Source organism: Globicephala melas, chromosome 4 (assembly GCF_963455315.2).
Source record: "Globicephala melas chromosome 4, mGloMel1.2, whole genome shotgun sequence".
NCBI lineage: Eukaryota > Metazoa > Chordata > Mammalia > Artiodactyla > Delphinidae > Globicephala > Globicephala melas.
The window spans coordinates 30847063-30865207 of record NC_083317.1 but is presented as its reverse complement, the minus strand read 5'-3'; the positions used below and the strand labels follow the sequence as shown (position 1 = coordinate 30865207).

Sequence of the window (18145 nt, the reverse complement as noted above, 5' to 3'; positions counted from 1 at the left end):
TTGTGTATTCTAACTACATGAAAAGGAGATAGAAATATTACTTATTAGATTATTTTTTATTTCATAGAAAAATTTGAAAAGTATGATATATAAACAAATTAAAAGGTACTCATTATCCACTTGATCACTCAGTCTTTTTAAAATAATACGAGTTAAGCAAAACTTTCCATTTGATTTAAAATAATCTTAGTTAACATTATTATTTTAAGTTACCATACAATTGTTTATTCTTAACTGTCATGACATGAACTTGGGGAAATGGTGTTACTGCAATTTTTACTTGCCTCCAAATACAATAAATCCCCCAATATTGTGAAGCAAATAGGTAGCTACTACAAACCAAAATCAAAACCAAAACAAACCAACTTTTCCATGCTTGAGAATTATATTTATTACCAAAGATGACAGAAAACATGAAAGGAAAATATAGATATTTGGTAATCCTACTGATCTTTGATTTAGAAAAATTACATTCAGTCAATCTTTTTCATAGATATGCTAGAAGGGCAGTGAAAAAAGAAAAGAAGCGGGCTTCCCTGGTGGCGCAGTGGTTGAGAGTCCACCTGCCGATGTAGGGGACGCGGGTTTGTGCCCCGGTCCGGGAAGATCCCACATGCCGCGGAGCGCCTGGGCCCATGAGCCATGGCCTCTGAGCCTGCGCGTCCGGAGCCTGTGCTCCGCAGTGGGAGAGGCCGCAACAGTGAGAGGCCTGTGAACCGCAAAAAAAAAAAAAAAACTTTGTTTACCTATCTAGGAGCTCTCATAGAAAGCTATACCTTTCAAACATGTTTCATATAGATATAGATATAGATATAGATATAGATATAGATATATTTTTTTTGCGCGGGCCTCTCACTGTTGTGGCCTCTCCCATTGCGGAGCACAGGCTCCGGACGCGCAGGCTCAGTGGCCATGGCTCACAGGCCCAGCCACTCCGCAGCATGTGGGATCTTCCCGGACTGGGGCACGAACCCGTGTTCCCTGCATCGGCAGGCAGACTCTCAACCACTGTGCCACCCGGGAAGCCCTGTTTCATGTTTTTTAAGTGAAAAATTACTGCCTTATTTCTAAATAACAAATATTCTAAATATTTAGAAAATATGTAGAAATAAGAATAAGTTCATCTATATCTGTTAAATCCTTTTGGGTGTACCTGTATTTCTTTCTTATTCCAATTTATTTTAGAAAATCTCAGAAGGGCAAGATTATAGGTTTCCCTCAGGTTAAGAAATTAATTCAGTTTGTATGACTAATTAAGAAAGGGAAGGCAATTTAAAGAAAAGTTAATACTATAACTTTTCAAATGTTTTTAATATATAAAAGGAAGAATACTTGGAGAATCTAAAAAATTTTAACATGACAACTGAGTATTAAATCTCTTCATTATATAATAAATACATTGTAAAAAGAAACAGCTTCCCAAAATTTGGTAGTATGTTCTATGTGCATATTTTAGAAAATAAACAGAAAAGAATGCAAATGGCACATTGGCTTGTATGAAACTCTGGACAAGTATTTTTAAAATATATAAACTCTAGGAAGAACGTTTAAAAAGATAAAGACACTGACAAACAAATAAAATCAGAGTAAACTGAAGGGATTTGCCTTTTGAAAGAATAAAACCACTCAAGAAAAAGAATCTGCATTTATGAGGCTTTCTACCCCCTTAGAGGGCTCAATCCATGCAGCACTAGGGAGCTAGAACTCAAGCTGAAAATCTCAGTCTTTTACTTCTAGGAGGTGTCAGAAGATAGCCTTCGCAGCTGCCAGTGTGACAGAAAATTAAGGGAGAAACCATGTGAAAGAGGGAGAGACAGGAGAGTGATGTTCTCAAATCTGTGTATAAATTCTCCCTCAGTACTAGTGTGAACCCTGAATTGTGCAGGCAGAAGGACGATTTCAAGGATTTGGTGAAACTCAAAAGGTAAAAGGCTGCAAAGACTGAGCAGACTCTCTCACTGCAGAGAAGATTGTGTTTGAAGTTTAAATTCCATCAAGTTAGGCAGACCAGATAAATATATTAGGCTTTTCACCGAAAGTCCAGAAGCACTATGCCTTAGAAGTAAAAATTAAACTGAGGTTTTGCCTGAAGAATATTGTCAAAGCATAAATAGTCCATACTAACAATATGTAAAAACCAAGCCACCACAAGATCGAGATGATCAGCCAGTAACATAACTGCCTCTCAGGAAAAGAAAAACAACATTCTTCAGAAGATCACAAAATTGTATAGCATGTTTTCTGCAATGTCCAGTATATAGTAAAAAATTACTAGGCATGCAAAAACAAGCAAAACAATAATAACAACCACAATAGCAAAAATGAGGAAAAGATAACCCAAGATCAAGAGGAATAGTAATCAATAGAAATAGACCATGAGATGACATGGATGTTGAAATTAGGAGGAAAGGACTTTCAAGCAACTATTACAATATGTTCATTAATTTAAAATAATAGAGTCCTAATGAATGAACACATGGGGAATTTCAGAGGGAAATGAAAAATGTAAAAGAGAACAAATGGAATTTGTATTATATAAGCTGAATAATTCACTGGATACTTCCACTTCTGCCCATGAAAGAATAACAGGAATGAGACATGCCATCCCACCATAAACAAGGAAAACCTAGGCAAAATATGTGAAACAAAAGGACAGAACTATGAGAAAAAAGGAAATAAACAAGGGGAATCGTACGATATTCATATCTTTCTATCTGGAGACAATTTCTAAAATGTGATGAAACGAAGGGGAGTCCAAAAATGGCTGAATAGCATTCCTGAGTTAAAGAGACAGTAAAACTCAGGCAGACTCAGGGACTGAATTTAAGGAACAGAATATCAGATAAAGGTGGGTAATATAAAATATTTTTTCTTAGTTTTAATTGATTTGAAAGATAGTTGATTGTTTAGAGCAAAATCAATAATAATACTTTAGTTTGTGTGTTGGTTTTTATTACATGTGCAGGAGTAAAATGTAGAACAATAGCAAAACGCTTGAAAGGGAGGAAAATGGAATTATATTTTCTAAGATCCATATAGCATAGGCTAATCCTAGAGTAATCATTACAAAAATAAGTATACTTAACGATTCAATAGTGAACATAAAATATTATACAGGAAGTCATTTTATTCATCCAAAAGAAATCAGTAAATTAGGAAAATAGGAACAAAGTCCGATTAAAAAAAAAAATAGCAAAAGGGTAATTCTAAGCTCCAAAACATCAATGATCACATTAAAGATAATAAACACTCCAATTAAAAGGCAAAGATTGTCATATTGGATAAAAAATAAGGCCTCACAATATGCAATTTAAATAATACAAATGTGCATTAAATACAAAGACATAGGAGTTAAAATAAAAGGATGGAAAAAAAAATCACAAAACGCAAACACTTACACGGGTGTACTAACATCAGACAGAATAAGTTCCAAGACAAAGAATCTTATGAGGAAATAACGTGAGGCATTTCATAATAAAAAAGCATAAGTTCATTTAGAAGCTATAACAATCTTAAAATATACTCAGTTAAAACAGAGTAGCAAAATACATGAAACAAAAACATAAAAAGGAGAAATATACAAATCTATAATTATAATAAATTGTCAGGCTCTTTTCTTATTAATTAAAAGAATGCATTAACAGAAAATAAGTCAGGACTTTAACAATACTACCAACTGATTTGACCTGACATTTATTGAACGTTCCATTTCAATATAGAAAAATAAAAATGAACATAGTTTTTAAATGCACAAGGCACGCTCGCTAAAACGAAATTCTGGGCCATAAACTAAGTCTCCATATTTAAAAAGCTAAATTCATGTAAAATACACTCTCTGACCTCAGTGGAATTAAATTAGAAATCAGCAACAAAAAGCTATATGGAAAATACCAAAACATTTGGAAATTTAATAGCACATTTCCAAATAACTTCTGCAAAACCCAAAAATTTTGAGGGAAAGTGAAAAGTGTTTTCAACTTTATGATAAATGGAAACATAACACATCAAATTTGTAAGATTCAGCTGAAGAAGTGCTTAGAGGGAAATTTATAACTTTAAATATTTGTATTAGAAAAGAAGAGAGGTCCAAATCATTGATATAAGTTTCTATCTTAAGAAGCAACATAAAAGTAAGCAGAAGAAATAAATATCAGAAATCGCTTAATTAGAAAACAAATAAAACTAACAAAGCCAAAATTTGTACACTGAAAGGATTAATAAAATTGATAAATCCTTATCGAGATTAAAGTTGGAGAGAGGGAAGAGAGAGAGAGGGTAGGGGGCAACGAAAAAGGAGAAGAGAGAGAGAGCATCAATCCACAGTACTTATGAATAAAAGAGATGGCATTACTACTCATCCTGCAAACATTACAATTAAAGGGATTACAAATAAGGAGACACTGCAAATAAACATGTGATAATAAATTCAACAATTTAGATGGATTAGACAAATTCATTGGTGGGCAAACACCAAAAATCCATTTACCACAACCAACAGAGAAGAAAAAAATATCTGAATAAATGTAAATTCATAACAATAAAAATAATTCACAAAGAAAACTCTAGGCACAGATATCATCATTGAATTCTAGAAGATTTAAGGAAGAAATAGGACCAGGCCTACCAAGACTCTTACAGAATGTAAAAGAGGAAGGAATACTTCCCAACCCATTAAAGCTAGCCTCCCTGATTCCAAAACCTGACGAACACATTAAAAGAACACTACCTATCAATATCCCTCATGAACATAGATGCAAAATTCTTTACTAAATGTTAGCAAATCAGATCCACTAGTATCTGTAAAAAGCATAATATATCCTGACCAAGTGGGATTTATCCCAAGAATGCCAGGTTTAATTACCTTTGAAACCATAGAATTTATCATATTAACACAAATAAGGAGAAAGAAAATAGATGATTATCTGAATACACTCAGAAAAAGTATTTTGCAACTATTAAAATAAGTGAGTGAAGTTAGTAAGGCCATAAGATAAAAGGGAAATACATAAAGATAAATTTATATATAACATAAAGTAGTTGAAAAAGGGAATTTTATAAATTCACTTGTAATAGTGTAAAAAACATTAAATAGGAAAAAGTTTAACAAAATATATGTTAAGGCCATATGCTGAAAACTACAAAATATTGTTGAGAAAAATAAAGACAAATAATGGAGAGTACATCAAATTCCCATAGAGAAAGACTGACTATGAAAATGTTTAATCTTTCCAATTTGATATATAGATCCACTGTATTTTTAAACATAATTTTTCCAACATAATTTTGTAGAAAAAAATTTTCCAAATTTTTCTTCCAACATAATTTTGTAGAAACTGACATGCTGATTTGAAAAGTATATGGAAAAGCAAAAGGTCTGGAACAGTCAAAAAAATTTTGGAGAAGAAAATGATGCAGTATTCACATTACCTGATTTCAGGACTTTCTATGAGCTATTAGTAATCAAGACACTGCGGTTTGGCATATGGATGGACATATAAACAAATGGAATCATACAGGGAATCCAGGAATGGATCCACACATATATAGTTAACTGGAGAAAGGAAAGTTTTTTCAGTGAAAGATACCTATGCATTTTGATTTTACATATGGAAATAAATAAGCCTCAACCCTCAAATCACATGCAATTACTTTAAGATGAATTATAAAAGCTATGCATAAAAGCTAAAACTATAAAGCTTCTGGAAGAAAATATCTTTGCTATCTAGATTAGGACATAGTTTCTTAGAAAGTACTAAACATGAAAGAAAAATTTGATAAATTATAGATTATGTAAATTGAAAACTTTTGCTCATCAAAAGACTATCAAGAAAAGGACTAAAAAGCCATAAATTGGGAGAAAATATTTGTGATACAACCTATGACAGATAATTTATATTGAAAATGTACAAATAACTCCTCTTAGTAACAAGAGACAAATGACACCATTTTAGAAAAGGCAAAGGCTTGGAAATTTTACAAAAGAAAATATGTGAATGGCCAATAAGCACATGTGAAGTTGCTCAACATCATTAGTCATCAAAGAAAATTGAAGTTGAAATGACAATGAGGGACTCTTACACTCACTGAAATGGCTAAAATGACAGATGGCAACATTAAATGTCAGTGAGGATGCAGAAAAACTGGAAGTCATATTCTGTCCCAGTGAGAGTATAAAATTATACAATTTGAAAAAAATATTTAGAGTTCCTTATAAAGTCAAACTACATCAGTGCTGTTACCCAGAAATTCCACTTCTAGGTAATTCTCCAAAAGAAATAAAAACATATGTCCTCAAAAAATCTTCTTACACATTCTCTCAAGAGAAAAGCAGAGAAACAAAATACGATACATTCACATGATTGAATACTGCTCAGAAATAAAACATATGAATTGCATAATATATGTATGGGAGAATCTCAAAAACATTATGTTTAGTGAAAGAAGCCAGACACAAAATATTATATTCTGTATGATTCCATTTATATATATTTCAAGAAAAGTCAAACATAATCCATGGTGATAGGAAGCAATTTTCTGTAATGATGATAGTAGATTGAATAGGGATTTCATCTTTGGGATAGTTTATTTGGATTACTAGTTTCTTTTGGCCTGTTTCTGGTTAATTTTTGACATTTTTCTGGCTAAGAGGAGGTATACAGATTTGAAACATAATGCGCCTTCTTCAGTAACTGCCTCATTTCCTATTGTATTTCAAAGGCATCAAAATTACAAATGAAACTATAGATTAAAAATAATTTTCAAACCAACTTTCAGCATGTAAACTCTTAATGATTATGATTTTAAGAAGTTTGTGGAAATCCTAAGAGCATAAGCAATTGCTAAACATTTTGTTAGAAGCTCTAGTCAGTTTATTTGCCTATATGATGTGTGCATTTATTACTCATTATTTACTGTATTTCCACTGTTGGGATGTAGATTCAAAAAAATAATCTACCTTGTTACCAGTTGACTGATTCTAAAACACATATCATATGGATTGGTACTCACCAATTATTATTGGCTGTGGCTCACTTTTTACTCCAACTCCTGCACTGGTACTAGCTGCAACCTCTACCCGGTATTGAATCCCTGGGAATAATCCACCGATTATTACAGATCGAATGGCTGCATCCACAGTTTTGTTGATGTGGAATCGTGTTTCATTCCCCAGACACCAGATCTATAGAAATGTAAAGGTAATATCAAATTATTTTTTTCTGGTAATTAGTTCATTATAATTGATTCAATCTTTTAGTAGAGACCAATCTATTTTCTAGTCTTATAGAAGTATTTGTAAATGACATTTTCTCAAGCCTAATTTCTGCTGTTTATATATATACATATGTATGTATATATATATAGGTGTGTGTGTCTGTGTATGTGTGTGTGTGTATTAAAGAACAACAAAAGAAGCTAAAACTATGCAGCATTCCTTTATATTTTACAATCAACACTGAATGCTCATAGTACAATGATTCCCTCAGCACCTCTGCAAGGTCTGGAAAGTGGTCCTTGATTACAAATGGCGTTTAGGTATGGATTAAAACACACAAATTCCTCTGCTTAATTTATTTATCAAGATTTATTATGCAAAGAATTATTAAAAATATGGTGATTATGAGTTGTAGTATCCAAAGTATATAGGTGCACATCGAAGTAATTTATATTTCATTTAAGAAAATATTAACTTACACAGAAGTGGTTAACAAGATTAATTGACTAAAGTTATAGGTATTGACTGAGATAAAATTAAAGCCAATATTTACACTGACAGTAATAAATCTTAATATTGATCAAAACATATCTATACATACATACACATGCATGAGAACAGAGTGGTGGGAAGTCTTTAAACACTGATGTGAGGGATGCTAGGCTTGTACCTCCAATAAGAATCAAATTTTAAGTCATACATTCTTTTGGGATATGGAAATCTGTTACTGTAAAATGTGTTATAAAAAATTCTACTGTGTGTACTTATTTGTATTTCTATTATACAGTATTTATAATCTACATGGGGACACGTACATTGCTTGTTTCTGAAAGAGGTAAGTTCCTGAAACTTTTTCTTTAAAAGAGTGCCTTTGAATTGCAAATGTCTTTTATTTAGTCTATGAAACCTAAGTTACTAGTGAAGGGTTATTTAGCCCTTACCAAAATATACACATTTTTACCAAAATAGGACAATCTCATATGAGTGAGAAAATTTACAACTTATGAAAAATTATCATGTTGTGGAAAAAAATCAATATTTAAATAAATAGAAGTTGAAGATATTTAGTCCTAGATGGTATAAAAGTAAAATCCTAAACTCATTAAAAAACACACACACTCCAGGGTAGATAATGTTTTGCTTTTAAAACCATGTGTCCTAACACTTATAAAATTTCTGATTTTATATAATTATGCTACTGTAAAAGCACTTACTCTTATTTTCTTATTCACATTTCTTTATAATGTGATGGGAATAATTTTAAAATAAATTCTTATGCAAATTTAGTCCATTTGCTTCAGTAACTTAACCATTAACTTAGGAAAATTCTACTTTAACTTTCACATTTTTTCCTAGAAGTAACAATGTTTTGAGTAAAATTATTCAGCTTAATTTCACATACCAACTATGAATTTCCTGGGTGAGGTGGGGTGTCTAGTTTTCTTTTCTAATAGATCTACTTAGTATGTTATTATCAGATTTCTATAAAAATTTATTAATAGCAAAAAAGCATAGTTTTTAAATTTTTACAAGATTTAATGAGGTGTTTTACTCTCCCATGTGGTCTAATCACATCACAATTAATTAGAACCTTATTTCTCAAAGTTAGACAACTTGTGATTCTTAAGTGATGTTGCTCAAATGATGGTGAAGAAACAACGAATATATACTGTTTCCAAATAGCAACAAACTCATCAATTGAAAAATAAGAGTTTTTCACAATTTGTTTTTTCAATGGCTCCCTTTTTTCAAATGAAATATTTTACAGAACCTTTTACCAATAACTTGGTAAAAGCAGAATTTACAGTGGGAGGCGGTACTGCCCACCCTCTTATCTCCATCTCAACTCTTTAAACTCCTGAAGCATCTTTTTTATGAGAATACAGTTTAAAAACAGCTGTTCTAAGTCCCATTACACAGAAATCTAATAACAAAGATAAAGGCACTCCCTAGGATAGGGCTTCACTATCTACCCTCTACCCTGTCTCTCTAAATCCCTGAGGTTCTGCAATCACATTATTAAAACAAACAAAAAAAACAACAACAACGCTGCATTCTTATGGTTTGCGTGTCCAACTGAGTTTGTGTTATCTGTGACCTTGGAATTAGGTTCTATGCATCCTATGCATTTGCTTCTTTACCTGTCACACAAAGATATAAAATATTACTTTACACTCAAACTCAGTAAGAGGGCCACTCGAAATGTTCCCCCTCCATGTGACCCTGAGACTTCTCTGGGCACTTTTACCTGTGAACTTTCCTTCTTCATCCGGGCCTTACCTTGTATTCTTGGATAATTCCATTCTGATGGTCAGGGGGAGGAGGATCCCAGGAAACACTAATACTTGTGCTATTGTGGCTTCCAACAGTCAGCACAGTGACAGACTGTGGTGGGGCACTTGGGGCTGCAGAGGAAGTGATTAGAATGAACACAAACTGTAAGTCTTGGTGTACATTAAGACTGCTTACAGAATATGAATATAAAGACAAAATGCAAGAAGGTCTCGTTTCCAGTAGTTCTGAATTAACAGTGACAGTTTAAAAAAAAATCCTTTATATATAATGGATAGATTAAAGCAAATACAACAGCTATGGTAATATGTCCTCAACAATAAATTTAACAGCTAACATTCAAATGAATGTTTCCTATGTGCCCAGAACTGAGGTAAGAGTAAGATTTAATTCTCATACTAACCTCAGGAAATAAAAACAACTCTTATCTCAGTTTTACAGATAAGGAAACTGAAGACTTAGCTAAGTCAAATAATGAGGGAGAATTTGAACCCAGGTATGCCTGATTGATTCTAGAACTTTGGTTCTTTTGACTCTAATAGGCTCGCTTTTTAAAAAACAAACAAACAAAAAACAAAAAACAACAACAAAAAAAAAACACTGCTATCAAAAATGTTCTGAGAGGATGCATTCCAAAATTTTATGTTATTATCTCTGAGTGGTAGCATTACTGACAATCTTTTTGTTTTGTTCTGATTTGCGTTTAATACATAAAAACAGAAACACAGCTATAAATTTCACCAATGCAGAAAAAAGACACTTCTGTTTTCGTATTGAGAAAAATAATTGACTGTTATAAATTGACCCATAATTTAAGATTTAAAACTTATTTTATATTGATGAACAAGGAACTCTGATGATATAAATGAAAACAGTTCATGTTGGATCAAATGTGAAATGGACAGATTTTAATTTCCTACAGTTCTCTTCCTTTATGGAAAAAACAAATCAAAGTACTAACAGTTAAAGCAAAATTCAGATAATCTTGTGGTACAAAAGAATTTTTACATATAAGATCAATGCTTTCACAACTACACAACTTAGTTCTTTGAAAACGTGTACACTTGAAACATAAAACATATTTTAAAAGACTATCAATGGGGGCTTCCCTGGTGGCGCAGTGGTTAAGAGTCCACCTGCCAAGGCAGGGCAGCCGGGTTCGAGCCCTGGTCCAGGAGGATCCCACATGCCACGGAGCAACTAAGCCCGTGCGCCACAACTGCTGAGCCTGCGCTCTGGAGCCCTCAAGCCACAATTACTGAGGCCAAGTGCCACAACTGCTGAAGCCCACGTGCCTGGAGCCCGTGCTCCAAAACAAAGAGAAGCCACTGCAATGAGAAGCCCGCACGCTGCAACGAAGAGTAGACCCTGTTCGCCACAACCAGAGAAAAGCTTGCGTGCAGCAACAAAGACCCAACGCAGCCCCCCCTCCAAAAAAAAAAAGCCTATCAATAAAGTTTCCCACGTTTGATAAATCTGTCACAGCATATTTCACTAAGGTGTAGTCATCTTTGCATTGAGTGTAAGACACACACAGACACGTTACCACCATACTGCTCTTTATCACTCCTCTGTGTGATAAGGTTGCTCCAAAATGTGGCACAATGACATCAATCCAACCATTTGCCTACCAGTTTTGTAGTTATTAAGTAGACTTCATTGAAAAGTAACATTTTGGAGAGCTGGCTTCTCATCTGCCTTACCGCTGGCTTGGCGAGAACACCGTGCCTATTTCCTGACCTGTCAATTATTACACAGATGTGAAAGAACCCACTCATTGCTACCAGACAAGTCCAGCTGAGTTCCAGTTTGTTCCCTTCAGAAGGCCACAGAAAGCGGAGATGAACGTATACCGAATGGTGACAAATGTCTAGTCTAGAGGAAAAGTCTAACTGCAGTGAAATTGATTTTTGGAAATATGCTTCAAATGTAGCATTCTGTATTAAATTGACCCACCCCACTCATTAGTTCTACACATTATCCACATAAAGTAAAATTTAATGGGGGATGAAGATCCTATTATTAATTTATTTTCTTTACAAATCTTAAAGGTAGACTAATGATGCCTTTAAAAATATGCACTTCAGCTCATGTCAGTATAGCACACTGTAAACCAATATGAAGATAAAATTTCTCTGTGTTGCTTACTATAAGATATGTATAATTTAAAAGTTCTTTGGTCAAACATGTACATCTATGTTACCATGAACAACCTACACACATTTTCTTAAGGTTGCTCTTATATTGATTTATATAAAATATGGTTTTGTACATAAAATTAGTACAAAAGCAGAAAAGGGGGGAATTTATTATAGTTGGTATCTGATTTTTTGTTCTTTTTTTTTTTTTTGCTGTACGCGGGCCTCTCACTGTTGTGGCCTCTCCCATTGTGGAGCACAGGCTCCAGACGCACAGGCTCAGTGGCCATGGCTCATGGGCCCAGCTGCTCCGTGGCATGTGGGATCTTCCCGGACTGGGGCACGAACCCGCGTCCCCTGCATCGGCAGGCGGACTCTCAACCACTGCGCCACCAGGGAAGCCCGGATTTTTTGTACGTTGATGATAGCATTCATTATAAACCTCTAGTTTAGGGAAGGAGATGCTAGAAAATGGTCTGGTTGAGACCAACATTAATTTCATGTCCATCACAGACTGACTTTAAAAGTATCTACAGGTAAGAAAAGTTACAAAGGGAAGAGGGAGAGGGAACATCACTAAGAAGAATGCTGCTGCAAACATGCAAGGGGCCTTCCGGATTAGAAATTATGAATCAGACTGGCAGAGCCCATAGGGAAGCAGGCTTATGAAAGGAAATGTCATGCTTTACTCTACCCAAACAAAGAGAGACAAAGAACAGCCTGTGTACTTGGGTTTCCATTAGCCTGTCCTTTAATGAAGCCAAATGTCTTAAATCCATGTGTAAAAAAAAAAAAATAGGAAAACATTATAATCAAATTCCAGTGCACTGAAAAACAAGATTTGAAGCGAATGTTTCCTTAAGGAAAATTCAAACTACTTGAATGTCATCTTTTTGAGTTGTTAGATTCTATGAAATTCTCAGAATAAAAGGAGAAAATGATACTTCCTGGATTGACTTTTAGAATGTCTTTTGCTACCCTTCTAAGGAAGATGATAAACTAGAACTTCAACAGAAATTGATTTCATTATGGTTTAAGTTTGGTTTATGTTAGAAATCTGAATACTGACCTTCTTCAGTAGTACGAACTGTTTTAGACTCACTGTCCATTCCTTGGAACTCATTAAAATATGGTCGAACTTTAATTTCATAAGTCACCCCCTTTTTCAGATTGACTAAGACAGCACTTCGCTCAGTCGGGACTTTAGCATCTAAATTCTGCCACGTTGATGTAGCCTGCAGGCCTGAAGTCTGACGGTACATCACTCGGTAGCCTTGAATAAACTGGGGTTGGCGATCAACCTGAAAAACAAAGCAAAAGACTTTTGAAACCAAATGGAAGTGTCTGAGTGATGCCATGGCTTTCTAATTCATCTCCCTGCTTCTAATATCCTTTTCCAGTTCTGAGTTCACGTTGCTCCTGAGTTGTTATTTCCAAAATGAAGAGTGGAACAACATTCTCTCCTGTTAAAAATACTTCATAGCAGCTAAGATACTCAATTAATTCAAATTCTTTGGATTAGCACAAAAGCCTGTCAAGGCCTAGACATGCCAATGTTTCTAGCTTTGTTGCTCGTCTGTTTGTTCTTTTTTTGTAGTCAACAATTCTCATTTTTGTGGTTTTATATGTAGTGTGCTATTTGTCCGGAATCTCCATTCTCATCCCTTGTTCATTCACTAATGTCTTCACTCACTCAAACATTTTCTGAGTTCCTACTAAGAGGTGCCAGTTATTCTGTTAACTCTGAGGGTAAAACTGGAGAATGAAAGTAGAGTCAGTCCCAGGCCTCATGGTGCATAGAATTCAGGTAGAAGGTGGGCATTATTTAATGATCACTCAAACAATGGGCAGGTTACATTCATAACAAATAAGCATACGCAGATATTATGAGTGAGTTGTACTAGGAGCTAAGAAAGCCTAGAGTGGAGAGGAAGCTGAGTGGTCAGGAAGGGGAGACAGTTTCCTGGAAGAAGAACAAGTGCTGAGGTCTGCATGGAAAGTAAGACTTATTTAGGGGAAGAAGAGTAGGAACAGAATGTGTAAAATTCCTGTAGCTGAAGGAAGCATATGAAAGAGACTCGAGAGTTGTGGCGCCAGAGCGTCTGTTTTAAATGCATATGAAAAGCTTATACCCATTAACAAATATTAAATGAAAGACATTTATTAAGTTATCAACTTCTGGCTCCTCCAATATCCCACTATTGGCACAACCTGACAACTTTCTTGATCCTTTCATTCATTTGAGGTACAGAGGATAAGCAGCTGTTTTTAATAAAAATCTGAGATTTGGAACCTGAAAACCAATATCAAAATATCAAAAAATATCAAAAAACAAGTTCTTGTTTTACATTTATTGAAGAGTCTTTATTGGAGTTACCATTGTTTCATTTCAGGGATAAAGGGACTTTTAGCTTTTTAAACTTTTTTAATGTCTTGCCATTTTTTAGAAATGCTTGACAAATATAACTATCACAGCACCTTCTTCAATTAATATTCCATATGCTATAGTTTAGTAGCCATATTTTAAGAAGCCTTTAACTTGACATATTTCACTGTCAAATAAAGTGTAAAATTCAATGGAGAAGAGATGGAATAACCTCATTTTAGGAAGGTTGAGGAGAGAGAGGATATAAAGAAGGTGATGATGGAAACGGTTACTTCAGCTTTTTAAAAATGTCTTGATCCAACTGTTAACACATAATAAACAAAAGGTATTCTTTCATGTATTAACTTCTGGCATTTCTTCATTAGTTGCAGCATTTTAAAATACTTTTTTAAGTGAAGACAGAAAATTAAAAAATACAGAACCTCAATCAAAATACAGTGAAACAAAGGGACATTTTTTTTGGTATTTAGAATGTCCAAGCTAGAAAAATCCATAAAGTTGGTAAGCATGAGCATGTGTGTTTCTAAGTATAGCTAATTCCAGTTTCACAGATGAGTCTCAACAAGTAAGAATTCCTTCACCCACCTGACAGTTTTCTAACCCTCAAAGATTTGTGGAATTAGTGCTACACTTGTATGAGGTTATGTCAAGGAAAAGTAAGCTCGGTTCTGATACCAAAGCTCATGATCTTTGAATCCTAATGCATGCTACCAGTTTGTGTTCATACCAAAATACATATTTTTTGAAAAGCAGAAGTTGTTCTGACATTATAAAACAAGGCAAGTAAAAAGCAAAAAGGTAAATTTATGAGAGCCAGGAGAGATGCCTTTCATCAAAACTGTCAATGTTCAAAAAAATCCCTGCAGCATATGTTAAAACAACATTAAGCTTGCAGTTTATAAACTTCTCTGCATTCACTTTAAGTGAATTTATATACTGAAAGAAAGACATAACTCACAATAATAGCTTGTTAATACTGAAAGAAGCAAGCTGTGTTTTTAAGAAGGACATTAAGCAGCTGTTTCCAGATGAAGGGAGTCTGTAAATCAGGGTAAATTGGTTTTATCCATGTTTGGTTTTCATTAATTAAGTGTTTTAGGACTTTATGAAGCTAATGTTTACTACACAACATTGCTTTGCTCACTTCAGTGTACACTGCCTTCAACCAGTGTATTCTAATGGCCTACTTAATAGCTAAATAGTTTAACTTGATTTTGCGCGGTTGCTATACATTCTTTTCAGAAGGAAATTTGTTGTTGCAGGTGAAAGCAAAAATGAAAATGCTGCATATTACCTATTAAAAAATAGGTGGGATTTTTAGTGGATACGTGCTCTACAGCACTGACTTTTGGAGCACCTTTTGACAAGTGGTCACTTTTGAGTTAAACCTTATGCTTGTCACTAGTTTTATTAACATTCTAGTTATAAGACGGAGGATTTTCTTTTAGAGTTGATTATAATCAGAGTCCAGCCACAAATCCATGCATGGGCTTATAGAATTTAAAAAATTGGTATTTTCTGGTATCTGAATACAAATGAATTGTCTTAAGGAACATGTGAAGTGAAGAGGGTTTCAGTCTTCAGGTCACAAGGTCTCTATTAAGTGACAGCTTAGCCTTTTAAACTTTCTGAGCCTCAGTTTACTTAGTTTGCTCAAATAATATGCATATTACAAGGGCACAGAAACAATTAAATGACTAATACAGTTTAAAGCACTCTGCAAGTTTTAGAGCTGTACAATGATAAAGCATTGTTACGTACGGGATATACTAAAAATGGGGGCCCATATGTGGCCCTCAAATCAGCACTTTCATTAAAAGGTTTAAAGCGAGATGCTCAATATCTATCATTTCAATTTTAAAAATTCCATCTATACTGAAAATTCAAATTGAATTTCCTTTGGTGGGCTTAGCCTTCTAAGTAACTGATCTGGGTTTAATTGAGTTCTGAAATTCAAGTTCGCCAAAACACTCTTTCAACTCCAGTAGCTGTGATGTTTAAGGGGCAAGGAGCCTATAATCCTTTTTGTCCTTGAATAAAAACAAAACACTCACACACAAAAAAACTAGAATAATGATTTTAAAATAAGGGATTTATTGCTACTTTCTTTGTAAAACAGCCATTTTCATCATTTTTACCTACCCTTATTATAACAGCAGTCACTTTTAGAAAGTAGCCTTTGTTAAGTATTGTTGCTTCAAGATTAGACTTGTGGGGCAGGCAGATGGCCTTTCCAGTTCAAACATCCTATGTGTTTGGTAATAGAATCCTGCCAACTATTGATAAACCATATCAGCTGACCCCTAATCGAAATACATGGGCTGGTGAATATATTTCTTCCCTCAAACATCAACATGTCTATAACTCAAATACTAACAGTGTTATAACTCAAAGAACATACACATTTAGCAAGTTGAAAATATGACATGAAAATGAAATATTTGGTTACAATTTCTTTGGCAACTGATCTGACTTCCAGCCTAAATTTATTTCACTAAAATTTACCTCTGAAATATATACTTATCTCATGTGTAACTACAAATTCGTGGGGAATTTGTGATATAATTGAATGGTTTCTTGTTTAAAGTAAAAAGTTAAAATGTATGAAAACAACTGATTTGATCATTCAACAGATAGTTACTGAAAAAGTATTTCATAATGAATGCTTTGTTCTGAAAAAACAGAAATGAAAACACGAACTTTGGACTCTCAGAACACAAGTTCATGAGGGATAGAGATATGCAAACTAGAAATGACAAGTTTCTTGGGATATAGAGATGAATATGACAAGGTCCCTCTCCTGGAAGAACTCCCAGACTACTGATCTGAAATTCTTATCTAATTTGATTTATTCTTTTAAATTCAGTGACTTTTACAGTGATTAACTTCATAAACATAATGACTTTGATTCTTACCCAAATAATTTCCACATTTAGAAGCAGCTTAAAAAAGAAACCCCTTCAAAACTCAACAAAGCAGAAAAGACTTTTTCAATTGAGAATGAGGAAAAATCTGTTGTTAAAAATATAACCCTTTCCTTGGCTTTATTTGTTTGGTATCTAGCCAAAGCTACAGAAAGATGGAAGAGCCATGTCAGATGATATTCTTTCTGTGCCATTGGAAAAATGATGAGGTCATTATACTCCCTTCACGGGAGCAGAAGAATAGAAGCCATTATATGCAGAAAACAGAATAAGTCTATGTGAAATTAAATCAAAAATAAAATTGGAAACAATGTAATCTTAAATAATCATAATTACTCTTAAAACATAAATTTAGTTTTATTTTTTGTTAAAGCATTACCCAGTTTGGTACTCACTAAACGTTTGACTAGTGTGGTTTAAGAAGTAAAGTGCCCCATCCAGGATCATATGTTGAAATTCCACAGTTAAAAGGTATTTCTTTCAACTAAATATTTGTCTATAGTTTATCTTTAAAGTGAAAAACACAAAAAGTAGGTTTAAAGTAAGGAAATTCTAATCCTATCTTTACCTGTAAATAGTTGTAGGATACTGGGAACACTGTTCAACCTGTCTGCATTGGTTTCCTTTTACAAGTCTATAGAACTGGAGAAAACAGCCTTAAATGTTAATTTAGTTTCCTCTGTTCAAATAAATAATGCCTCTATATTTCCCCGTATAGATGTAGATAAGTGATAATGTTGTTTCTGATGCCTGAGGATAGAGTTAATCACTTCCTCTTTGATTGAAACCTGTGTTTATAAAATGTGTACATACAGTTATGGCCCTTATCCCTGTGTACCGTCATTAAGAATTCCCATGTTTTTCTCAAGCAGATTTGTGTCTCTTTATACAGTGTTTCCCCACATCTAGTACAAAACTGGTCCTCAAAAAATGCTTGTTGAACTATGTTTGCTCAATGGTTTTATTAATAAGAGGACGCTGGAATAATTCTCTTCATTGCGTTTCATATTTCAAACATAATTAGTTAAGAGCTGACGAAAAATAACTGGTTTTCCTTTTTCAACTACTTTTGTTAAGGGAATTGATGGAAATGGGTGAAATAGTTCCCTAAAGAAACTTGGATTCTAAGGGGGAAAAATCCATTTTTTTTTTTAACTTACAGTCATTCTTCTACTACCACAAAAACAATAAC

At 33.9% G+C, this 18145-nt stretch overlaps 1 protein-coding gene across 15 annotated transcripts in view; it reads right to left on the bottom strand.

Annotated features, from left to right (window-relative positions):
* Positions 1-18145, bottom strand: part of ROBO2 (roundabout guidance receptor 2) — a 1648891-nt gene that overhangs the window by 68915 nt on the left and 1561831 nt on the right. For all 15 annotated transcript variants that reach the window (XM_060297904.1, XM_060297910.1, XM_060297901.1 and 12 more), the window contains 3 exons: positions 12713-12944; positions 9494-9618; positions 7009-7180 (listed from right to left, as the gene is read on the bottom strand). In XM_060297904.1, the coding sequence (XP_060153887.1) occupies positions 7009-7180; positions 9494-9618; positions 12713-12944 (529 nt within the window). The remainder of the gene's footprint in view (positions 1-7008; positions 7181-9493; positions 9619-12712; positions 12945-18145) is intronic.